The 26100-nt window shown below is 36.8% G+C and overlaps 1 protein-coding gene across 2 annotated transcripts; it reads left to right on the top strand.

Annotated features, from left to right (window-relative positions):
- The first annotated feature begins 8199 nt into the window (after positions 1–8199).
- On the top strand, positions 8200–24652 carry RAB23 (RAB23, member RAS oncogene family). 2 transcript variants are annotated; one of them, XM_064508624.1, is made up of 7 exons: positions 8200–8370; positions 10650–10851; positions 11688–11773; positions 16006–16162; positions 17656–17738; positions 19077–19169; positions 19981–24652. In XM_064508624.1, exons 2-7 carry the CDS (start codon positions 10697–10699, stop codon positions 20118–20120), a joined length of 714 nt encoding a protein of 237 aa, XP_064364694.1. In that variant the 5' UTR covers positions 8200–8370; positions 10650–10696; the 3' UTR covers positions 20121–24652. The 2 variants fall into 2 exon arrangements, with proteins under 2 accessions (XP_064364694.1, XP_025978305.1); XM_026122520.2 differs by lacking the exon at positions 8200–8370 and adding an exon at positions 8752–9245.
- The last annotated feature ends 1448 nt before the right edge of the window (positions 24653–26100 follow it).

Genomic DNA, 26100 nt, shown 5'->3' with positions numbered 1-26100 from the left:
GCATGGATTCCCAGAAGAACTACATTATGCTGTGATTCCATCAGTGATTACTGCAATAGCAGACAGATCGAGTCATGCTTAAGGAGAAGCTTAATAAACACAACCACCAAATGTCTGATAAAGCTTTTGATCAAGTTGTATGCAGCCAAGATACGCTTTCTACAATGATCTGGATGCTACCTATCATGTGAATAGAAACAAACACGCTGGAGCAGGCAGTGCAAATGGGTAGAGGGACAGGTGGGCAGATAGGGGCAAGGAGCAATCTACACGCACTCATCCCGTGGCTCCGCTCCCTGGGCAAACTGCGCCTCAGCTGCCCAGACCCAGGACCACTGTATGCTTTCCCACTGTGGCCTCAGAGCACCCACAAGCCATGGCTCTGATGAGGTAACATAATTCAGAAAGGCAGCTTCATCATCATCCCGCTTTAGAGGCTTGGAATATAGTACAGGCTGTGCCTTGGACTGGCTATAAAGTCTGCATGAAGAACTGTATTTAATTGTGACTTAAAGGTTTTGTTCCCACAGTAACTACACACTTCAGCTTCAGTCTCTGCTCTTGACACTGTGAGAGTTTAAGGGAACTTTGCAGAAAATTAGGCCTTCTTTGGAGGCTGTCAGCCACATGCAAGGCTGGAGGAAGGGTGGGCAGTGTAGCCTATATAAAAATAAAAATAATTTGTTTTAAAGCTGCCTTTATTGAGTAAAGTCAAAATGCTTGGTAACAATTTGCCTGCACACTCTTAATAAAATGCAACATTTTCTTTAATTTACATCAGAATTATTCAGTTTAGGTCAGTAAATATAAATTAATTGTATATATTCCATAGTAAATTGGCCTGGTATCCTTACACCAGTTTTCTTGACAGTTCTTCCTGAGAGCTTGACTGCTCTACGGCAAAATGTATCCTGCTTCACTCTGTAGAGTGCCCTTTTCAGCAACTTCATTTCCATTTCACAGTTTCTTTTGTGTTTGTGTAAAAAGGACAGTAAGAGGAGTTCAGTCCCTTGAAACAGCTTTGGTTACATTTTGTACATATACTTACAAAAGTATCTAAACTCAGTCCTGAAATACTTCAGCAAACAACTTCTCAAAGTTCCACATTACCAAAAACATTCTGTGACTGCACACAATTTCTCTGGTTTAACCATGGGAAATGATAAATCCACATATCAGTAAGAATATAAATAGAGAATTTTCATTTCTACCAAAAGCATCCTATTTGATACTGAAAACATTCTCATCTAAAAAATCTGGGATAATAGGACATCTTAATTTCACAGCATTATGAAGCTTAAGTCATAACTGTAGGTGAAATACTTTATCAGACACTAGCTGCCACAGAAACAACCAATGACTGGTCACAGCATCAAGAATATGTTACAGTTGTTCTTTTACTACAGATATCAAAAGGGTAATATCTTAATAATTTTATACTTCCATTTTGTTATATGTTCTGCTAAAAGATAGCTGTATAATGTATGTAAATATACAATCTTAATAATATAAATTACCTACAAACCCACACTAATTTCCTCAAAATATCTATCCACAGATCTCTCAGGTACACAGATCAGCAAACAGTTACTTTTCCTTAGATTCTGAGTACAAGACAGATGGCATTTCACATCAGAAACCAGATGAGATATCATGTAAACAAATCTGTAGCATATGCTAAATACAAGGCTCTTACTCTGGTAAATCATGGCAACATTTTCCCCAAATACTTGTGTTGTTGTGGACAGTAGCAGTGCAATATTTCAAAGGGTTATTCAGATGGTGATAATCAGTGACTTGAATTCAGAAAGGTATATCCCTAAACAAAATTGTTTTCTGATGATCTCATACATTTGATTTGTTTCACAGTATTTTTTGTCTGAAATAGGCTAGATTTCACAGTTCGAGTTAGAACAACAGACGTAATGTGGCAGTCCACATAGCAACAGTTGACTCCAAAGACTCCCATTAGCATGCAAAATTTGTAATGTGGAGAACTAATGTTTCCAAAAATAAGGATACTCAGTACAGTAAATTAATGGCTCCTATGTATCTAATAGAGCAGATTTAGAATAGTTTTATCAGCGGCACATAAGATGTTAACTTACTTCAAAAATAGTTTACATACATACGATTCATTGTACATGAAGATAAACTTTTTTGTTTTTACTAATGTGACAATTATGAATAGCTCTTCTCTTTGGAAAGTATCTCCATAATAAAACTCTGAAAACCAGGCAAATACGTTACAAGCCTAGCTACAGGGCTTCACACATACATATTTTCCCTAATTCCTGCCATTCCAAGTTTCAAATGTTATTGGACTGGTGAGCATGCGAACTGGCTGCCAAGATCAGCCCACAAAATAGAGAAAAGGTCACACAAAATATTTCTCCAATCCTGTATTTTCTATAAAGCCTTTGGTGACTTAAAAGAATATTTAAAATGTGGGGAAAATTAAATGTTGGTGAATGACACAGTTTTTATGAAGAAAAGTAGCAAACTACTATCCTTGTAAAAGTCCAAATTGCATATGAGAACTACCTCACTCATCTATCACTTATTACATCCTGGTGACTGCAATTCCTGAAAGGTATTAGTTTATCATTAGGGAGCTTTTTGCACTTGACAGGAACATTTTCCTATAATTCCTCATGAGGATTAAAATATGGCTCTACAGAAACTCTGAAAAGCACTTATAAATGACAACAGGTAGCTAGAAAAGCTCTTTATAGCTTAGGTCTCCCGGTAGTTTTATTTTGATTAATTGTATTTATTTTCAACAGTCTCTCAAGACTGTAGGAAATGGAAGTATCTAGCTTTTCTCTGTCCTGCTTAGACCTTTTGACTTTTTCCTGATGAATATCAAGTAATTTTTCCACAATAATGCTGACTACTGCCAATATTTCAAATCATTCCCTGTTAGACATTTCACACTTTTAAAAAACTAGTTAATTTGAATCTTTTTAATTTCACAGGATCATTGTCACCTTCTTTGTATCTCATGTTTATTTCATCTGCTTAATTCTCCCCAGAAATGCTGTCAAAATGGTTATTCACAGAACATACAGAAGCAGAAAATGTGTTTTCACAATGCATTTTAGTCAACAAGGCGAGCTTCAAGTCCTCAGTAGATCCAAAACTCATACAGCCTCTGTTACACAATTTTAGATAAACTTAAGTGCCTAAATTTAACACTGTGAACTTGAAAGTTATTTCTGCCACTCCAGATTTTGGAAATTCAAACGTAATGCTCCAATCAGCCACATTCCCTGAAAACAAACTATAAATAAAGCTGACATTTTGCTTTACTGCAGTGAGCATTGTGTTTTCTGAAATACTTTAGAAGGCTCTGTGTATCCTGCCAGATACACAGATACGCAGATAAAGCAATTAATAATAAAAAACCTGACTACTCAAGCCTTCTGATCAGTATTAAAACAATTCTCTTCAGCTATCTTCAGTAGTAAATTTTAATCAGAAGTGTATTCGGTTTGTTTTCTTATTCCCAAATAATTTCTGCTTCTGCTTCTAGTGCTCCCCATTTTTCCACCTGGTCATTAAAATTTTGATTTGGAGATCCATCCCGTGCTTTCCCACGGGATATGGTGCTAATGTAAATATTAATTTCAAGATCTTTATTGCTAATTTTGACTCTGTTCCTCTCTCTTTTGTTATCTATGTCTTTTATCTTTGTTGTTTGTCAAGTCTTAAAGAAAACACATGTTACCAGGAAATATTTTCAAATTATTACCCAATTAAGGTTAATGCCTTCATTTTCTTCTTCTTTGGTGCAGTTCCCTCTTTCTCAAGCAGTCATGCCATTCCATTCACTGGATACATCTTAAAACGAGGAAGAACAGGAAAAGAGAAGCAACTGCATTACCACAAACATCTCTCCTAATACAAATTTATTAGTAACTCTGAATACACACAGTTTTAAACAATTTCAGTGTTTTCTTCACACAAATGCATTTCTAAATGAAGCTATAGCAAATACTAAAACTACACATGATTCTTCAATACACATAACTGAATTAGCTAATATTTACTGTTTCAGTCCTGATGTTGTCCTCATATATTTCTATTTTTCTTTAAATTTTTATCCCTCAAAAAACATACAGCACACATATCAAATATTTTGATTTTTATCAGCTTTTATAGAGTTAACAGAAATAACTATATTTAGAAATTCTACCTTGTTATTACATGACACACTGCCTGTCCCTGATAATTCAACAGCACCTCTGAATACACTGCTTTCAGCAACTTATCCTGCTATATTTACCTTATTAACAACTAAGAATCTAAGCATAGAAACAACTGCTTTCAGCATGAGAAATGTTTTCGGAACTGTTGACGACTCAAAACTCAATAGATTTTACTCATAAATCACATATTTCTTTTTGTTGGGCATATTTAATATTTACAAAATAATTCATCAATAACTGCAGTCAGAAAAATGTTGAGTTACGAAAGTAGCTATAAAAAATGCATTGACGCAACACAATCCTTGCATTCTTTTATCTTGATGATATAGCCCCAACCCTAAGATTAGAAAATGACAATGTCAGACTGTATCATGTGGTCATTGGTATCAGAGAATACAACAATATACTCCTCATTTTTATATATTTGTGAAATATATGAATATTAAAAATGAATGGAATATATCAACAAAATAAATGATAATGAAAAATAAATAACAATGAAAAACATTATGGCCTCTAAGAACTTCTGCCTGCTTTGTAAATACTGATGTAAATTTGATTTTAAAAATGGGCTTTTATATTGCATAGAAAGGCTTTCCTTAAAAAAAGAAAACACACAGCTACTGACACTTTTACACTGTGGCATTCAAACCACACATTTTTTTCGTACCTAGATGTTCCTGTGTTTGGGTGGCGGCTTTTCTCTCCAGCTTTCAGCAGAGGTTCTATTTAAGGAAAGAAAGGAAACAAAATTGCTTTGAGAGGAGGCTGTATGGGGCAGGATATGTAAACTGAGAATCTAACAAAAACATTGGGTTCATTTTTATTTTAGGTTACTTAGATGATTTCTTACAGGCATTTTTTTAAAAAATTAGCTCTTCTGATTTCATAAAGAGGACAATACATAAAAGCACACATTGAAATCTAACAAACTTTGAAGGACTGATTTGAGAAAATCTTTACATAAATAAGTCATATCAAAAGACATGAAACACTATATACTGTATATGCATATTGAATATATTCCATTTCCTGGTACATGTCAAGTAGCAAAATTATACCATTTGAGACTATTTGCCCTCTAACAAACTGGCTATCTGAGAAGATAAAACAAAATGGTAGGTCAGAATAGTTCGTAAGGCTCTTAATAATGGAAAATGGAGAGAGAAAGGAATAATGAAGAATGTGGAATCAGCACAGCCCATCGCTACACGCCGTGTTACAGCAAGGTTCTCTGTCACCCCTGCAAGCTCAGGGCAATCTTACTCATCCACTCAAAGGAGTGCATTGCCACTCACTTCTGTCTGACCTGTAGCCTCTTCTTTCCTACTCCAACTGCGTAGATCTTCACCTTAATGGCCTTATTAGCATATAGATCAGCTAGTTCATTTTCTTATATGAGTATCTACATTAAAACCAGCTCTAAAGTAATTTGAGATAGTAAAATAAAAATACAAATAATTAAAAATATGATTTCATTCACAAAAATAGAGACTAGAAGTTCAGCATGCAGCATATTTTCACAAAAAACAACTTCTATCAAAAAGATACTGATTGCTCTCTTTTGGTTTTTTTTCAGGATTCCATTGATTGAAATGTATATATTCTGTGGAAATAACAGAGCACAGAGCAGATGCAGTAAATTGGTTCACTGAGAGATTTCAAAACATAATTATGATTATGGAGATATAAGTAACCAGGTGACTCTAATGAGGCTCCCAAGGATTCTTGGTGAAAGATTATTTAACATTTTTATCAATAATCCAGAAAATGATATTCATGTAAAGCTTGCAGTTGGCTTTAGTCAATGATGGCATTACTTTCCTGTTAAAGACTGATCTGAACTGCCTTGCAGTCAAACAAAATAGTTCCATTGTAGCTAACTGCAAGGTAATACAACTGGAAAAAAATAATACAGGTTATATGTTCATGTTAAAAAACTACCTTCTAAAGCAGGAATCAGAGAAGAGCTTCAAGAACACTGTCTGAAGAGGAGACCTCAGTGAAATGGTATGGCAAAAGGGACTAGCATGACCTTTCGGATGTCTAATAAAGAGGAATATAAAGTAGAAGGTCGGAAGTTGTCTCACCTCTGCACATCTACTACTATAATATTGTTCCTAATTTGGTATAGATAATTAAAGCATAAAAATACTGGAAAGAGATCAAAGGAATGTCACAGAAAAGGATCTAGGTTCTGGAAAGATACAATAATGATAGGTGGCTTAAGGGGCTTCAGTTTATTGAAGAGAAGGTTCACAGCTGATTTCATTACTGTGTCCTGGTACTTGAAAATGGAAAAGACATCCAAGAGTAGGTGCTAATCAACCTCAGTGAAAAAGGTATAACAAGATCCAGTGACTGTAATTTTGATTTAGACAAATCCATCCTTGAAAAGAAATATGATTTCTTAGTTGCAAGTATATCACACAGCTGTCTGATCTTATCACTGTGTAAGGGGATCTAGCCACTAAATCAACCATATGCTAAAGCCTTGAAATCTGTGAATACACCAATTCCTCCACTCTTTTATTTCCTCTGTGGGCCATGGCAAGTTTCCTGACTTGCACTTAATATACCCATAAGGCAGGCTGGAATGTTTTAGCCTCACTAAATTGTTGGGGCTTCACAAAGAAGTATCTCAGCGTCCTTAGCATTACAGACAGGTCATAGTAAATGTTGTAGCCTTAACCTTCATAAAAGCATTACCCAATATGTGGAACTTAAGGCACAGAAAACGGAAAGCTACAATTATTTACAGCAGTCACTAACTTAGTGCCACAATTAGGCCATTTAGGACAGGATTTGTCTCCTCAAATTTCACACAATTGCAGATAGAAATACACATCTGAACCAGTCATCACAGGCTTCCTTTACAGTCAGTAGGGGCACCTTAAGGGAATAGTTCATCTGGCCTATTTGATGATGAATGACACTGTACAAATGTTTACACGATAGATCCTAGGTGAGATGAATCCCACCTGTGCACCTCATGTCTCTCATCAGGACAGTGGGGAAGTACAACCACCAAGCATTGCCAACATAACTAGTGCAGTATAACACAGATAATGACTTTATCTTAACGTGGGGGTTCTCTGATTCGAGGCCTTTTGGCACACAAAAGCCCTGCCATGTGATAGGATTCGAGGTTAGCAGCCTGGATCATCACAAACAAAACAAAAGCATAAGCTTCACAGTAAAAACGACCCATACAGCTCGACTGTCCTTTTGACGTGTAGCTGCAAAATGTGCTAATCCAAAAGGCATTTACTAGAGTGCAGGCAACGCCCAAGAACTCTGCAGTGAAAATGTAGCCTCGGGAACCATCCAACAGGGACACTGAGACCTCAGCTGCGCAAGGAGGCTTTTAACAACCTTAACTTGGTAATGCCTGATCTTGAGTAGCAGAAGTGCTGGGCATTCAGAGCAGCAAATGAAGCCAGAGGTAACACGAAAAGAGAAGAAGCTTTTAAGACAGGGTGTATCCTTTATCAGACTAGCTGATATAACTGGAAAAAATGAAATATCTTAAGACTACCATGTCTACCATGATGCTAAAACATATCATGTTCTGGTTTATGTAAAGTTTTGAAGATAGGAATTCGGCATGCAGCAGCCCCGGAATTCAGACCGAAACCTTCTGCAACCCAAACACCCGGAGCCGAGGGGCCACCCGCCCTCACACCCCACCTCCCCCCCAGACTCCGGCAGCCGTTGGGCGCCGACGGCGCGGGGCGTTTGAGTGTGGGGGAGGGAAAAGGTTTTACAACGTTTTATAAGGTTTTACAAAGGCCCCGAAGCAAAAGCCACGGAAACGCCTCCCGGTCGGCCCCTCCCCCCGCACCGTTTGGCCCCGATGAGAAGGAGAGGGAGAGGGAGGGGGAGGGGGAGGGGGAGGGGGAGGGGGAGATTCCTCGGCCCCTTCCCGCCCCCCGGCCACGGGGGCGGAGGCAGCGGGCGGCACCGCCCCGAGCGGCCCCCGCGGCCGTGACGGCGCTTCCGGGCGGGCGTGTGCGTCCGGGTTGGGTCGGCCCCGGGGAGCGGCTTCCTCTCGACCCCCCCCCGCTCTCCTCCCTCCCTCGCCGCCTCCGAGGCGGAGCCACCGCTGCCGCCGCGCCCTGTGGCAGAGTGCCGCCCGCGCCGGTCCTGCGAGACGGTGGTGAGCGGGGAGGGCGGCGGGAGGTGCTGGCGGGCCGGGCTGGGGCGAGGCGAGGCGGCGCGCGCTGCCCCGCGGGCGGTGGGCTGCTGCCGCCGGGCGGGGAGGGGGGGCGAGGCCGAGGCGGCTCCGCCATCAGCGCGGCCGCGTCGCGGAGCCCCCCTCCGCCCCCCCCCCCCCCCCGGGCTGGGCAGGGCCGGGCCCGCCGTGAGGCGCCGGCGAGGGGCCGCGGGCCGGGCCGGGGCCGGGTCGCGGGGCGATGCGGCGGGTGGGCGCCGGGGCTGGGGAGGGCCGCGCTTGCAGAGCCCCCGGGAAAAAGGGGTGCGCGCGTCGCTGGCCGGCGTGTGGTGGCTGAGGGCAGTCGGGTGAAGGGCGGCTGGCGCGGAGGGGCCGGCGCCGGGGGGGCTAGCGCCGCCGCAGAGCCGTGCTGGGCAGACTGCTTAAAAATGTAGGGTCTCTCCTCTCCTCAGGGGGGGACTGCTCACCCCGCGGGGTGGGCTGTGCCGTGTGCGGGTGCCAAGCGTTGCTGTGATGGTATCCCAATGCTGCGAAGCACAGGGGAAACTTGGCTTTTACGCGTGCTTGTGTTTTCTCCTCAAAAAGAAAAAACAAATGGAACATCTTTACAGTAACTCTAATATATTACTTTCAATTCTTCCACACTGGAATTTTAATTTACGCAAAAGCTCTGTATCCCTTATAACCGTCTGCACTGCGCACTTCACCGATGTGCTTCAGCAGTTTGGCCTTGCCTCCAGTTAATGTACAGGGGGACACGGGCAAAGTTAAATGGGAGGGAAGTTGGAGGGCTCCTCTGTAGTGGCCCCATCATGTGGTGTATGGTCACAGGTAACATAGTTATGCTGGAGACTTTTAATGTAAGTAACTTGTGTATTGAGTGTTCCTAAGATAACCTGTTTAAAAGCTTAAACGTCTTAAAAATGTTTTGAGAAAGCTGGATTATTCAGCATCTTGTTTTTTTTAAAAAAAAATGGCCTTTGAAAAGTGCCACATACTCTGGCATATCAAATAATATTTAGTAAGTTTAGTGTTTTGATTCACATGCCAGAAATTAATTGAATGATAACAGTAGGCTCATCAGCACTTAACAGCATACACAAACATACTTGATTATGATGGCTATACGTTCCTCAGAAAGACAAGTATAGACAAATTCATAAGAACTGAAGTATGGGATATAATCACAGAATTAAATAGGTTTATGATTTGAATGCGTAGATTGTTTTCAAGGCATCAGTACTGGTGTTAGATGAGAGTACTTGAACTGAGTATAAGGAAACAAATGGCTGAAGTTACAAGTTGCCATATTCTGGGCTCATGACATGCTGGACTGGTCAGTGGAACTTTGTGTACGTATTAGCAGAGGAGCATGGGGGTATAATCAACATGTGACAACATGTTCTTGTAGTGGAAGAACGTTTTTTCCTGTTCACACAATCTGCTGAAATCAAAAGATTGATTTTGTAAACTGAAAGGCGCTCAATTCATGTTAGCCAGCCATGAGCCTGGAGGTGCCAAGGGGATATTTTGTAGTTGAATTTTTAGTCAGAAACTCATTAGAAGTGTTTTATAGTATTTTAAAGAACTTTATATCCTGTATTTCAGATGTGTGTTTAACTTCATAGAGATAATATGGACTGCATGTTTAGTCAATACTGTGTTTGTCACATAACCATTTTAAACAGGTCTAATTTGGAGCAAGCCTTGGCACAAAGCATTTTAGTGATGATAACTGTGACAGCTTTCTTATTATTTAGCTTATTGATTAATATTATTTGTTTATTAATATTGATATTTATTATATAGCTAAATAATAACTTTATTTTTCAGTTGGTATGGTAAATTATTTCTGTTCCAGCATATTGCCTTTCAATAAAATAATATGGGCTCAGGACCACTTACTGTCACAGCTACAACATATTATTTGTTGTATGCTATTGTCTAGAAGTCAAAACAGAGATAGGATTCCAGGATGGACCCATAAGCAGTTTAAAAGAACAACAAAAAAAATGAACCACCATCCCTTTCTTAACAAATTCATGATCTAAATTTTCAAGAGGACAGTTATTTTCAGTTCTAATTAATAAATGGCAAATAAAGGTACAGACTCATTAAATAACTTGCCCAGAGTCACTCAAATAGCCTGTGGCAGAACTGGAAATAAATTGTAAGGGTTTTATGTATCCTAATGTGTAATCATCTTTCCTCTTGCTTTCTATTCACAATATTTTTGTGAACACACCTATTTACTTTATTTACAGAATTGAGAGATTCCTGAATTAGGTAGAAGATTGCCTGAGCTGCAAAGATGTTGGAAGAAGATATGGAGGTGGCCATCAAAGTGGTGGTAGTAGGAAATGGAGCTGTTGGAAAATCCAGTATGATTCAGAGATATTGCAAGGGGATTTTTACAAAAGACTACAAGAAAACTATTGGGGTAGATTTCCTGGAGAGACAAATTCAGTATGTATTAAACAAATGGCTTACTATTTATTTCTGCCTTCCTTCTACTTCTTTTTTCTTTTCTAACCTTAAGTTTTATGAAGACTTGAAACATAAGGTCTGCTGTCTCTGAAGCTAAGTAAAGGGAGTTGTTTCCTCTTTTGTGCAGTAGGCTAAAATCATATCATTCTATTTTCCATCCAAGATTTAGAATTATAATTCAAAAACAAATTAAAAGTGGAAGCTCTGTCATATTAAGCTTTCTTTATCAGGTTTCATATGCTTTCTACCACTTGTTGATTTTTTTTTTTTTTTGTCATTTCTTACCTAAAATGGAAGAGCTTACGATAAAATGATTACACATATTTATTATCCAAAATAGATAAAATACTTTTGGGGAAAAAATAAGTACAGTACAGATCTAAGGCCTTTACGTAATATAAGCAGATAATAGCCAATTATATTTAATAAAAAGGAAAATATTGTAATGAGAAACAAATTCTATAAATCATATAAGCTGATTAAAAAGACAAAAGGGTCATTATTCAGGCACCTAAGCTTTTGTTTTGATTTCTTTATTATTTTTTCCTTATAGAGGAAAACAGAGGAAGAGGTAGAAAAGAGGCGGAAAATGTAATATAAATTGTCAGGAAACAGCACATAATGTAATTGAGGGTCTGTTACCATAGCATGGTACGGAGGTAAAACATTATCAGTATTAAGTTAGATTACATTAAATCAAGTTAAATTTGAATTAAATTACTCTTATCCAAACGTATTGTAGAGATGGAAATATTTTATGTCAATTGATCTGAATTGCTTTTGTATTGATGACAAAATTATGTTATTTATTTCAGAGTTAATGATGAGGATGTCAGGCTAATGTTATGGGACACTGCTGGTCAAGAAGAATTTGATGCAATAACTAAGGCCTACTACCGAGGTGAAAATACTGTGTTTGTTTTTCAGTCTGCACATCTCTTAAGATATTTTCCTCTCTTTAATAAGAATTCTGCTATTTCATGTATGTGCAAAGCATGTTTTATTCACACCTTTTTCAGTTCTGCATGGTTTTCCCTTTCTTGTAAGATACCTGATTTAATTGAGTGCCACTCGATGCAGGATACTCAGTACTTCTCATTAAAATACATTGAACAAAATAAGACTAATATCTGCATGGAAACTGTATGTAGTCATTCAAACAACTTAATGCGAAATTTAACTTTATCTTTTTTTATATGTCATTATGTTTTGTATTTTTGATCCAGTATACTCTTTAAAATATTTTAAGATAATTTTGAAGTTTCAGATGCAACTTCTGGTCATGATATCAGATATTTACTGTCAATAATAGCAGTGAGGCAATGGAGAGAGAAATGAAATCAGAACTCAGAAATTTCTGTGCCTTAATTTTGATTTACAGTTTCTGACTTTTCTGTCATTATATTTTTCCTCTAAAGATATTTGCTTACTTCTGTAAGAAATATACTTGTAAATGTTCCAAAAACTATGGTTCAGGCACTTACAAATTAATCCAAGTGTATTTATTTCATAAATAGAGACTACATTTTTGTTGTATAAAGGCAGTTTATCTATTCAGTCTGTTAGGAATTCCTTACTGAGACTCTCTTTGCACATAATTTAACAATGGTTGTGAATGTTTTTTTATATTTAATGTGGCATGTGAATGACTTAAATAGCAGAGACTATGTGTTACTCACTTATGTCATAAACTAATTACCTGATAGAGAAAGAATGTATTGTTATAGTATAATATTTTAGAAAAATTACCTTCTTTGGAGACAAAAGTAATAGTTATGCCTTACTGTTTCAGGGTCATATATTCTTCTGGCCTTTTAATATGTTACGGTAGAGTTTTAGCAACCAATATTTTTTTTTCCTAATATTTCTGATTGTCACTTGTAATTGATGATTACCATTTAAAAAAAAGTACTTCTGCTTTTCCCACTTCTTTTTATCTTTATGTGGAAACAGGCCATTCTGTCAGTGTACAGTTTACAAGTTGAGCTTGTGAATTTTAAATGATTAGAAGGTAGTACTTGAATATCTTTGAGCTTCCTTTTTACTCTCTTGGCCTCCAGCTCAGTTGTGTGCTTTATTTGAAGGGTTTTTGAAACATTGAATTAAGTTTGTCTTCAGCTGTTTCAAGCCAAAGCCTTTTTCTCCTGATTACTGACACGTATAAGTAAAATACGGAGTATCTGGGGGAACCTTGAAGTTTACTTTCTGGCCTCACTTCCCACAAGCAAAACTGGTAGTTGAAAAAAATCTGCTTGGGAATCTTGAAATCTTGCTCATGACTCATACCTAGTCTTGTGCAGTTAGAACTCTGCCTTTAAGATCTTTATACTGAAGAGATTGCAATGAAATAGAGCGTAAACGTGTCTGTGGATACACACTGTAGACAATATTATGGATATCTAACAGTTCAAGCTATTTGGTACGGTGACTGTTCTACAGTGGACTTTGACTCATGAAAGACAAGGGAAATATAAGAGACTGGAATGTAATTTTAGTTTAGCAGCAGGTCTGCAAGCACAGTGTTACAGAAGCAACAAGTCAAGCGTACTTTGGAAATGCAAGGATTTCATTGTGAGTTATTGCTGGTATGGGGAAGATGCCTTCCAGGCAGATAAGGTAATGCTGGATGTTACTTCAGTTGTTACTGTCTGCCTCTCCCACAGGTCGCTATCCCTCTGACCACTATCATTACAGTAGGGCCTATTTATTCACCTGGAACATTGTGCATTGTCTGTTCTTCAGGGATCAATTGCTCATCCATGACCATTAGTGACACATTAATGCTTCACAGTCTGTTTCTAAGACTTATCTTGTCCAGGGAGCAAACTTATTCACCCTCACTCAGAAACAAAATTGGAGCTGACAGTGGATTTGTCATGTGGTTTTCTATATGCAGGTGAATATGCGAAGTAGCTGGTGTAGCTGCATACCCATGATCAAACAACACAGGGAGTCAAACTATCCAGCAGTCTAAATTCAAAGATTTGTAGAAAGCTTTGTATACATTTTTTTATTGTATCACACATCCTCTTACTGTTTATCCTCTTCTAGCCTATGTAAATCATGCATTTTCTAATTGGTTAGGTACTTTACTCGTATGCTAAGTACATTTACAAGTGGCTGTTAGCCATGTGTTCTGTTCATATTACTATCTTTCAAAGCAGTATTTGGACACTTCCTAGTGTGTACATCCTCCTACATGCACTACCACTTCTGTCTTGTATAGACCCTTATTAGTCTTCTAGTGGAACTCAGACATCTTGCTCATTAGTCTGTTATCAAGTTAGTGATTAGTCAAATGATGAGGCTCGTCATTTTGTTGCATGGTATTGGACTTCATATTTCTCAAGCCTTCAAAGCATTGCTTTAGCTTACACATGGCAACCAATTTCAGTCATATTAACTATGATAATGGGAGGACTGCAAGACTGTCCTGGCCCCAGCAGAAACAAGACAGCCCTATTCTGGATGTTGTTAGTGAGACATTGCATCCTGCAATAAACCTATGGAAGGTAGCCTGGATCCACAGCAGTCATACCATCAGCAATAAGCAAGAACTTCTGGATCATGATTTCATTGGCCTTGGATTCTGATCTCACTTTGAGGCTGAACGTGCCACCATCAGTTTTATAGTGAACATGTTCCTTGTCATAGCCTGAAAAAGCTGAGGCCAAGAACAGGAGAGTGAAATGAATAAGTGCAGGTATAAAGCCTTGGGCAAGTCGACCCGTGGTAAGAAATTTCTTTACCCATTTTCTCTTACATGGGCTTTGTACCATTATGAAAGGAGAAAATACACTTACAGAGTCTATGAGGATGGGACAGTTCGCTGAGGATCTTTGAGACCTAATCAGCTGACAAGCTTGTGCTCTACTTGAATCAAGTAGAGATGCTAGCACTACTCTGTAACTTTTTGCTGAATTAGCTTACCTGTGAGTACTGTATCAATGATTATGCAGCTAGTATGGAACCTTTTTTGAATAAAGGCATAGGATTCTTCAAAGTGCTGATCACACGCACACACAAAAAAAAGGGAAAATTATGGAAGACTTTATATTGCTACTGTTTTATTGGTAGAACTTAATGTGAAATTCTGAGGGCAGTCCTTATTGTTCTGTATAAATCCATACATAGCAAAACCAGGAAGGTCTTAAATGTAGGTGAAAGAATGTTAAAGAGCATAGGAAAACTTTTGTACCAAATGTGGCTTTGAGCTGATAAGTAAGGGGAAACCTAATAAAAGTAATCAAGCACTTTGTGTCAAAAAAGTACAAAGGCAAACAGAATACAAGATTGGGGGATACGCAGTGAAACTCATAGGTAAAATAAAAATCATATTGATAAAAGGAAATAATTTTTCATGCTATATATGTTAGACTGGGACATTTGCCACAAGATAACACTGCAGAATCTCAAAGACATCAGCTGTCAATTCCTTTTGCAAATATACAGAATTCTGTTATTAAATATCAAATATATTAAAGGAATATAAATAATAAAGTGTTTCTCCACGTGTTTAACATGCAAAGAAAAGTAGTTTCTTGAGGATAACAAAGAATAGTCAAAAGACCTTTACTGCTTATCATAGTGCTGCAATAGAATGAGCATGAATTAGAAATATGCTTACTTTCTCCAAAGAGCTATTAAATGACATACTTTAACCACAACTTTCCTTGAGAATTTTAATTTTTCTGCTTTTTTAAATCCAAATAATGTAGCATAAATAATAATGTATAGTGAGTTTTACAAATACTGAAAAATAGTTGCTACTTGACTTCCATTAAACTACCTGAAAAACAGTAACTCCCTTTTCTAGTCCTTTCCACTCCCCCTCCTATTGCTTTTCCCTGCATACACAGACCTTGCTGGAATAGCTTGAGAGGTCACAGACCCATAACCATTGTGAAGAATGGGAACAATGATCAAAATAACTTAGCAATTTATTACTTTTCATTGTGGGAATTTTCTAACCATTAGTTTGACACAAGTTGGTAATAAAAGTTGACTTTTATGGGAGAAACTGGAAAAAAAACCTTGTATTCCAAATATATTGTATATGATATGGTTCTTTTTTTCTTGTTTTTTGGTTGATTTGTATATATTTGTATTTGTAATTGGGTTGTATATTTTTAGGCGCCCAGGCTTGTGTTCTTGTGTTTTCTACAACTGACAGAGAGTCCTTCAAAGCAATCCCTACCTGGAAGGAAAAAGTGGTGACCGAAGTTGGAGATATTCCCACAGTTCTTGTACAGAATAAGATTGATCTCCTTGATGACTCTTGTATAAAGAAGTAGGAGTTTTATGATGCTGTTTTTAAAGAACAACATATATTCCTGTATATACATACTTAAAAAAAATCTACGGGATTTTCTTGTGAAGGCTTATGATGCCTAGGTTGTCAAACCTAGAACCTGTATGAAAACGTGCCCTAGAAACACTGGTGTTACTGCGTGAGGGTAGTTCTTTGGGCAGATGGGCTTGCTGAGCTAGGAACTTTGCTTCACGTTGTCGTCTGAAGAATCAGACAGGAATGGCATGAAGAGTTTGGTTGTGCTATGATTCTGTCCTTTTTCAAATAGGAAGCGCTAAAACTGAATTTCCTGATAAAATTTGTAGTTGCTGTTAAATTCTGCTGTGCGCCAGTGAAGTTACAAAATCTAGTTTGGCCAGTGAACGCTTGCTAAATTGATAAAGAAGTATTAAATAGTTTTTTGAAAAAGTATCGTAATATTCTTTGGTTTTCTTGAATTTGTTCTTTTGCCCATTTTTATCAAAACATAACTCTGTTATAGAAATATGTGTCTGTTAATATTCTCAAACTGCATTGTGCTGATCTTTCTTCATTGTGTTTTTCTTCATAGATCTCACTGTCAATCCATTCTGCCTTACTTCTTGTATCTATGCCTCATTTCATTTCTGCTACAAAATCAGCTTAACAGCATATACTGTGGAAAATACTGCATGATAAGGCTGACCATTCTCCACCTCTTTATTTCTACCATCTTCCTGAGAGATTTAAATTATTTCTCCCTTTTGCTGTTTCCTACACTGGCTCTCCTTGTTCTCTGTTTGCCATCATTGATGGCGTAAATCAGCTTCTACTCCCTCTGCACAGAATACTGAGGATTTTTCAAAGGAAAAACAAAATTGCATTTGAACTCCTCCTTTATTTATGGTATGTTACTTAGGTTTTGTCCTCAAGATACTTCATCTGCCTCAGCAACTTCATCTTTCTGATGACATAATTTCCCTCGTTGAAATTCTTATAACGTCCCTCAACCTTTCCTTAAAGTATAGCACAAGTTGGTTTTTTTCCCCTTCACAAAAAAAAGTAATTCTTGATTTCACCTCTACACTCATTTGATTGCATCATCTACTCTACTGCTTTACTAAAATATATGTAAGAATTGGGAGGTTTGGTTGTTTTTAATTTGCTGTAGTAATCGTTGTTCTGAGTCTATTGCTCAATATCATATAATTACAACCTCCTTTTGGTTTCACTGACACCTGTCTTGCAACTCTTGGGAAATTTTAGTTGTTAATAAAGTTAACAAATAATGAAATGCAATTACTTTTGGCCATAAAGAAATTGCATGTAAAATATCATCTTGTCATAGTGGAGATACTGTAAAGCAATTAAGGATCAGGTATGTCTGTATGTTCAGAACTTCTTAACCCACCTTGCCATTTTTGACTAACCACAGAGCATTTCATCTATAAGTATTGATAAATGCTGAAAAGTGATACAAATTAGTATTTACAAAGTCTTTTTCTATTGTGCAGCGAAGAGGCAGAAGCACTGGCAAAAAAGCTAAAGTTAAGGTTCTACCGAGCATCTGTGAAAGAAGACCTAAATGTAACAGAAGGTAAGATATACAGTGGAGTAGGTGTCTTATGTCATCTGCTGTATAGTACCATACATCTGTGTAGTTTGGAGCTAATCTGTTGTCTCAGATTTTTTTTTGAGTGCTGTTCGCCATCCTTTTTGTATTTCTTAGCAGCACACTTTAAACACGGCTATAATTGTTTGATGCTAGTGTGTTATGCCTATTTCCTTGTATGTGTACATCTTCCCTTTCTCTTCCACAAATAGGGTATAGCTACAGTATTTAAAAGTGCCACTGTGTTTAGGCTTTTTAGTGCTATTGACTGTCAGTAAGCACTGAGCTTTAAAAAAAACAAATTATAGGTAAAACCTCAATTATTACAGTATGCAATTGTTGAACAGCTTAGTTCCTAATAGTTAATAGTTCAGTTAATAAATAATTCAGATAAACAGTTATTTAATAGTTTCATTAATAGTTAAAGTATATTTTAAAATGGGATTCGTTGCAGCCTTTTTTCTACTGGTGATATCTTACCAGTTCTTAAGTATTACTTTTTAATGCATATATTTAATTTTGTAACAGTGTTGTACTTCAGTCCCTATCCTTTGTGGAGTAGTTTTGAATAAGCATGAAATTTTGTGTCTCTGATGGGTGTTTTTTTTTTGTGTGTGTTTAATCAGAGGATCTTAAAAATGAACTTCTTGTTTCTCCACTGTTAATATCTTTCATACTGGAAAGCAAATTTTCTACAGATTTTCTACGTAAGAAAAAATGTAAAATTTTTGTGTATCATCTCTAAATGAGTTAGTATTTACAACTGTAAATAACTGTTACATATATAGGTTCTGAAAATTCTCATATAGTTGCAGACTTTTCAGAATCTTAGCCTTTTTATGCCCTTATACATATAGGGGTAGCATTAGTTACATTAGAACAATGCTGCTGCTGAGTTTTATTGATAGCCTTACTTTACAAGATTGATATTATTCTAAGGCTTGTTGTGAAATATGTGTATATATATATGTGTGTGTGTGTGTATACATATATATGTTAAAAAAATCCTAAAAATACTACATAATTTTTAAAAGTCTCAAGCTGTGTGAATTGGAACATTTGGCAATATGTATGTGCCAGCCTCATTACAAGAGTATTGAAAAGTTCAGTACGCTGCGCAAAACCGTGGTATTGCAGACAATAAGGTCTGGGTAGAGATTGAACTAATCATGATTCTGCTCATATACACAAACCTGCTGAGAGAGAAACACTTACAACATTGTGGCAAACCTATTCAGTCAACTGCACTTCTGTCACCAAGCAATTTTTTGATATGAAGACTATTTTGAAGCACACTATGACATACTTTTTTTGATGTTTCAGTTTTTAAATATTTGGCTGATAAATATCTTCAAAGGCTCAAGCAACAAACAGCTGAAGATCCAGAACTAGTACATACAAGCAGTAACAAGATTGGTAAGTACACTGTAATGAAAAACAAGAAGACGGTGTTATTTGCTGTCAAAGCATATGGACTCTTCTGTTTCCTTTTGGAATTAACAAAAATTAAGTCAGGCTGTAATTAGTGCCTTTCTGTCTTAGTATATTGTCTCTTTTCCTTTTGTAAAATAACTTTGTGATTGTAAAGTTACAAGATTGTCAAACTGATGCACTGAACTTTCTAGCCAACGTTTGGCAAGTGCCAGTTAAATTCTTTTAAACAAACATTTTGTAAGGACTTGAGAAAGAATGCTTGTTTTGTTTTGTTTTTTAATGTAATTAGTGTTACGCATCTTGGTGCAGATTTACAAGAGGCTCACTGTGAAAGTATCTGGCATGTAATAAGGAGGTCTCTGTAAGCTTTGACTTTTGTGAGGGAACACTGAATTTTTGTAGCTCTTCTTTAAAGCACTTCTGAGTCAGTTGATTTTTTTTTTCCTGACTTTTTTATCAGCAAAGTTTTTAACTTTCAAGTTGTCCTGTTCTTTTATTACTCAACTAACCATAACTTTGTGGCCATGTGATTAGTATCTGAGTGCATATACTACCCTTCAACTATGTAAATGTATACTAGCTTTAAATACTGCCTGGCTAGTAAGTCCAACTGGCTGTACTTCCAAACTTGGCTGTACAAGTGACAACAAAAATAGATAAAGCCTTCAAAAACTGGAGTTTGCCTTTGAGGTGCATTACTATCTATTAGTAAGTGTTGGGTCTTAAGTGTCAGTGTGTTATGCTGCAGGATGCAAAGAAACAGAAGTACTTTTCTTGTCTTTAAATTCTGTAGGCGTTTTTAATACGGCTGGTGGAAGTCACTCCAACCAGAATTCTAGCAGTCTTAATGGCGGAGATGTCATCAACCTTAAACCAAACAAACAGAGGACCAAGAAAAACAGAAGTCCTTTTAGCAACTGCAGCATACTTTAGACCACTTTTGGAGGAAAAAGAATGACAGTGAACTGGATGAAGTTGTGCAATTCAATATGGAATACAGCCAGCTGTAGAGGTATTTTACCAGTGCTTTAGCAAGTCTCTTGTGCCTATGGGATCTTTGATAGATGGTGGATTTAAATAAAATTGCTGATGCAGTGGTTTTTGATGAGTAGAGTGAGACACCTGGTGGCAAAACATAGAACCATGGCTGCCCTGTGCACTTTCTAAAAATTAAGCAAGCTTCTTCTGTTTGAAGGAATTATTTACTGAGCTATGAACTAGGTTTTGCTGAATTGTGAAGCACATTTAACATAAGGATAATGCTTACAATTATAGGTACAGACCATAATATTATGGCCCAAGGTGAAGTAGCCACTTCCAACTACATTTAAAAGAAAACATGTTAGAATTGCGTAGCCAGGACATTAAAAAGTTAAATGAAGAGCACAATGAAGACATCATATTTTATGCCAGACTATATTCATATAGATTCTGGCAATTCTGTTAGTGCAATGTACTTGTGGTATATGAGTGTTAAGGTGTATGTGTAAACATTTGGTATGAATATTTAGGCTAAATTCAAGTGTATATGTTATCTGACTTATTGTGCAGACCAGCTAATGATTTTTAAAGTATTTTTTCCTTTAAAAGTTTTGCATTTCAGATGAGACTTTCCCAGTTGGTACTGTGTATGTTTAGCTTGCTACACCTTGGGCCTAAAAGCTTAGATTTAAAAATGTATGGTGCCAAAAATGTTACTACTTTTTATCTAATGCTGTGCTACAGATGTTCTTGTAAGTTTGTTTTTCTCAGTCTTAACAGGTTGAACAAATAACATGGTCTCTGACACTAACAATTATCCAGATGGAACCTATAAAAATAATCATATTCCTATCCAAAACTTGATTGCTGTATGCTGTATCATCTATGAAAAAAGAATCTGAAAAGTGGTGTCACAAAATGTTTAAGTTCTTTGTAGAAATTCTTCTTGGATATCATAAAACTAGACTGTGAAGGATCTAAGAGATTGCAACTGATGACTTAATTACATTAATGAGACTTTCTGTAATGTTTTCATAGATTCAGAGCTAACTGCTGGTTAAAGAAAGTCTAATCAGCAAGATTAGAGACGGCAAAAATTTTTCAAAGTGCTTAAGTAATTTACAGAAGTGATTTAGACATTTAGGAGCCCAAATCTAAATTAAATTTATTTGGGCTTAGGCTCCTAAATCACTAAGGTGCTTTAAAAATGTTGATCAAGATATCTCTTATTTACCAAAAGTAAACACTTTTTAATCCTCTTCAAAAACATGCATTCATTTTAAAATGTTCACTTTGTTTACATGTGTTTTGTGGTATGATATAATTTTAACTTTCTAGGGTTTCTATAACTAACTTGCCAGTGACAAATGCAAAATACTCTGCTTGAAAAAAAAAATTAAGAGTTTTAATATTTTTTTAAATAGTGTATGAGATTGAAAATTACTTGACTGATCCTGTATATTTTAAGAGGAAAGACTTTTCACTGTGTGAATTCATGTAGGAAGCTTGACTTACTTTATTTCTAAGTCAATGAGTATGAAATCTGAAATGTACTCTTGTCCCACTGTCTGCAGGGAGAGAAGTGGGTGGCAACAGTTATGCACAAACACTAAAGATCTCTGAACTCTGTTTTATGTTGACTGTATTAGAATTTCTGCCGAGTACCTTTGTTTCTTTGACAAGCTGTTGCAGCATCTCCTATTGCTGGCAAGAAGGCGGTCTTCAAGGCACTCGATCCCCTTTGCTATTGCAGCAAAACTGTGTGTTCTTCACCATGTGTTTCCTATATTCTCTCTTGGATAAGGGCCTTTATTTTTTAACAAGTGCATTTAATCACAGTATGTATGTGTAAATGGAGTTGAGTTCCACCTGTCACAGCAGTTTAAGAAGTAAGGTATTTAGGATTTAGTAACAAAGAGACTTATAACTGTACATAAGGTGGCCATCTTACTACTTAGGTTAGAATGTGCACATGAAGAATTTTTAAAAATGTTTTTAATATGGAAACTTTTACATTTCACTGTCTGTCTGCCAGTTTCTGGTTTTTTTAAGCAAACAGACCCACAAAGTGTCTGAAACATCTTTTTGTCTTATTTAACTTTGTACAGAGTACTGAAAAATAAGTCATTATTACGTATAATGAACGCTTGTACTATTACATATTATACTTCAGACCATACTATTACATATAATAGCCATTTGTATTTTAAGGTCTGTCATTATAAACCACTATTTTAAGAACTGAAAACTCAATAGAAGTTTTCATAGGTGGAGACTTGACAGACCTGCTAAATTTAGGAGATGTTGAAATTTAGTATTTACTGGTTTTAAGCTAAGAATATATTTGCAGCATTGGATAACAATCCATTTTAATTCTAATCCCATCTTAATTGTAAAGTGGCTTTTTCTTTGTACTTTGCAGTGCTCTTCTCCACAGTGACAGAGATGGAAACTGTCCAAATTAGCATTTGTCAGGAGAGTCCTCTGCATGTAAATTACTTTAAAATTTACATTTTTTTTTCTCCTGGTTTTAGTATGCAGATGTGAACCAGATGACTTGCATATTGCAGAATTCCTTAGGTATTCACATCGCTATTCAGTGGGAGTAGTTTTTGACTTTTGGATGAGAAGACAGGCCTAAACTTTTAGCACTCAGGTAGACCCTTGGGAAAAAACTTTTATAAATAAACATTGCCCCATTCCCCACTCAGTGTTCTCATTAAAATATCCTAATACAGTTTGTTTACCAAAACCTGTGCATGCAGAGCTGGTAATAAAAACGCCCTCCTCTGTGCATCTTGCGTGACTCCTTGGTGGAGGGGGATGTAGCTGTCTATTATACCTGTGGTAAAGCAGCGTACTGTGTTGTGAGCAATAGATGTTCCTATCACAAGACACGAAGTTTTGTTCTGTGAGACTAAACCTGTTTTATCTGTTAATATCTCTTAAATAGCTACATTGGATATATTATCTGGATCTTGCCAATATTCTCCGCTTTCAGCTGATAACGCTACCACTGATGGAAAACTCCAGTAATTGTTAATGCCTTAGTGAAATAAGCATTCACTAAAGACTCTGTACACGAAAGCATCTGTCACTCCTGTGTTATATCCATTCAGTGAATGGGTGTTCTCCCAGTAAGTGGGGCATCATTTGATGCGAAGTAGTAATGCTAGGATGCATTTCCAACTGGAAATAACAAATCTCAAAGTTGTAAGATTGGTCACTCTAAGATTTGTGTGTGTGTGTGTGTGTGGTTAGTTTAAAAATTAAAATATTCCAGTTAAGACAATTTTGGAGCTTTCTTATTTTCATTGTTTCTTAAGACAAAGCTTACCTTTTTTGTCAAAATGTCCGAATTACCGTACTGTCAGTCTGATTTCCTGTTAATTGTCTTATTTTTTGCTATTGGGCTACAGCATATCTGACATGCAGTTTTCCTTTACATCACTTCTGTAGATGTATGTTATTACTAAAGGGAATTGAGCAGCTGAACACATTGTAGTGCTTAGCAGTTTTGCCTGAGTACATGCAGAACACCCAGTGAACGTGCACATTGAACCTGTTAATTCATCTAGTCAAGCTGATTAGCTAGCTACCCATTAATCGGTGATATAATCCATTATTTGCACTGGTGGACTCACTTGTGGGAATTCAGTCATACAGCAAACAAACAAACAAACATGCTTCTTGTATTCCAGTGACAGTACCTAAGTCCCTACTGCTTTTCTAAATGGGATCATAAATCTCTGGCTAAAATTGTAGTTCCTAAACCCTAACTGAACATCAAATGGAGAGTAAACATGGTCCAATCAGCTTGATTTCATCAAAACTACCTTACCATATTTCCATAGGAATTATCAGTTGTGTGTATCTTTTTATGTGCTCAAATAGTATCTGAGGCTTACAAATGAAAATACTTCTTTCTTAAAGGTAGGAATGATAAATTTAGGACTGACGGTGCTAGAGTAGAATGAGAGAAATTTTAAACAATTCTATTTTAAATAATAAATTGTGTTCTGTATGAGAGCTGAGACAGTCATCTCAATGCCAGTTGAGTCCTATTTATGCAGTACCAAATTAGCCTCATTCTCAGGGTACTAGTAATATTAAGGTAATACTGATACATAGTTAGTGGAGTGAATATTCCTGTTGTCTCTTACTGAGATAAATGTTCAGCAGAACCAACTCAGGTTGGTCAAAAAGTATTAAAAAAAAAAAAATCTGGACCCGGAGAAATACTGTTCTCATTGCTTAGATAATTGTTACTTACAAAATTGTTACTTGCAAGATACATTGTTACTTACAAATTGCTTGCTCTATTTGCAAGTTCATGTGAATCTGAATGGTTAAAACAGATAATGTATACAAGTGTTTTTATCACCTTCATGCACTCCAGTTAATGTAATATATATTTTTAGAAAAACATGTCAATGTAACTTACAGTTAATCCTCAAGTGGAAAAATAAATGTTTAAAATTAAATATTCTGTGTATGCTGTTCCTGTAAAATCCATAGGAGTTAATTCTACCATTCTCTTGTAAATGACATCAGTTGTTTCACAGCAATGTATGAACACTTTTATTTGATTACTGTCTGGTCTGATTACAGGTCACTACTTCTGTAGTTATATTAAATTATCAGTATATTAAATTGCAAGAAATTGTTACACCCCTGTGGCTGTGCAACATGAGTCTGCTCAGAAACTTGTACGCCTGATTCTAATCCATATGTTGCTAACAGTTGGGATCCAAGGCAACACACATTACAGAAGCCCTAAAAGGCACAAGTGTGGTCATCCCAGTCTAATAGAAACGCTTTTTCTGAGCTCTTGCCTCTTGGTTTCTTCTCCACTGAGTTCGAATACAAACATGTGCTTCTGTTCTGCTCTTTGTGGTTGGCTTCTGCTTTTTCCATGATTAGTCTGGCTAATATAGTGACCCAGTTTAAATTAGCAAGCCCATAAATGTTTGTAGACATTGAAAATGGCATTAAAATAATGCTGATGTATCAAAGATGCTTGATTTTTTTCTGAAAATAAACAGATGTCTAGTCCACTGGTTTTAGTAAAACAGAACTCCCAGCATCTGGGTTTGCCTCCTAACCCAGGTAATTTGGAAAATAATGTACTATTACCTTCTCTTGCATCCGGTTTTGTATAGGAAAAGCTTTGCTTGCTTAGCATCCCAATAAGGATTAATTAGCAGTGTTTTAGTGGGAAAAACACCTTCGAATGTGAGAAAACTACTCCTAGGTGCTACATAGTATTAGATCAGGTAAGTGCTTAACTCGATTTAAGCTTTCATACCATCTAGGTGGGTCTTTATGTATGGTGCCACCATATCACATTCACCTGCAGGAAGCCAGGTGGCCATTTAAGATGGCCAGTCATTGGCTGCTAGTCCCCAGTGTAACCATTTGAAACACCTGGGTACTTTGTCATGTCTGAGAAAACTTTCCATGCTTGCAGATCACTGTTTTCCAAGACTGGATTATGCTGAAAAGTAGAGAATAACCGTATTTCTTTGCTCAGGATACCAGAACCAATCTTTTAGCGTGTAAATGTAGCTATTTTTCTACACCTGACTTTGTCTCAGTTGTGCCTTATGCCTGCTGAGCCTGATCGACTGTATTTTGATTTTTTCACAAAAGATAGTACTTTTATATACAGAGACATTTAAAAATCTTCCAATTTTTTTTTTGTTGATCTGTCACTTGCATGATGTCAATTGTGTTTAACTATTTTGAGTTGTATTAGCAGTAATAGATGCTTAAGACAGCCAGTTTGAAACTACAGGAAAATACTCAGTAGATGTCTACAGGTATGCTTGTGTGAGTGAAACTTTGTTAAAGATAGTTTTGCCTACTGTAAAATTACTGATTGCTCAAACCTACATGATATTAAATGGATGTGGAAAGTCAATATGCTATC

The sequence above is a fragment of the Dromaius novaehollandiae genome, chromosome 3, assembly GCF_036370855.1.
Source record: "Dromaius novaehollandiae isolate bDroNov1 chromosome 3, bDroNov1.hap1, whole genome shotgun sequence".
NCBI lineage: Eukaryota > Metazoa > Chordata > Aves > Casuariiformes > Dromaiidae > Dromaius > Dromaius novaehollandiae.
Note: the sequence above shows the minus strand (reverse complement) of the source record. Positions and strands in the feature narration are given on the sequence as shown.

Coding starts and splice junctions, on each gene's coding strand:
- RAB23 (XM_064508624.1), top strand. CDS start 10,697: ATGTTGGAAGAAGATATGGAGGTGGCCATCAAAGTGGTGGTAGTAGGA. Junction 17,739..19,076: donor AGACCTAAATGTAACAGAAG/GTAAGATATACA, acceptor TTGATGTTTCAG/TTTTTAAATATTTGGCTGAT. Junction 19,170..19,980: donor TACAAGCAGTAACAAGATTG/GTAAGTACACTG, acceptor TAAATTCTGTAG/GCGTTTTTAATACGGCTGGT.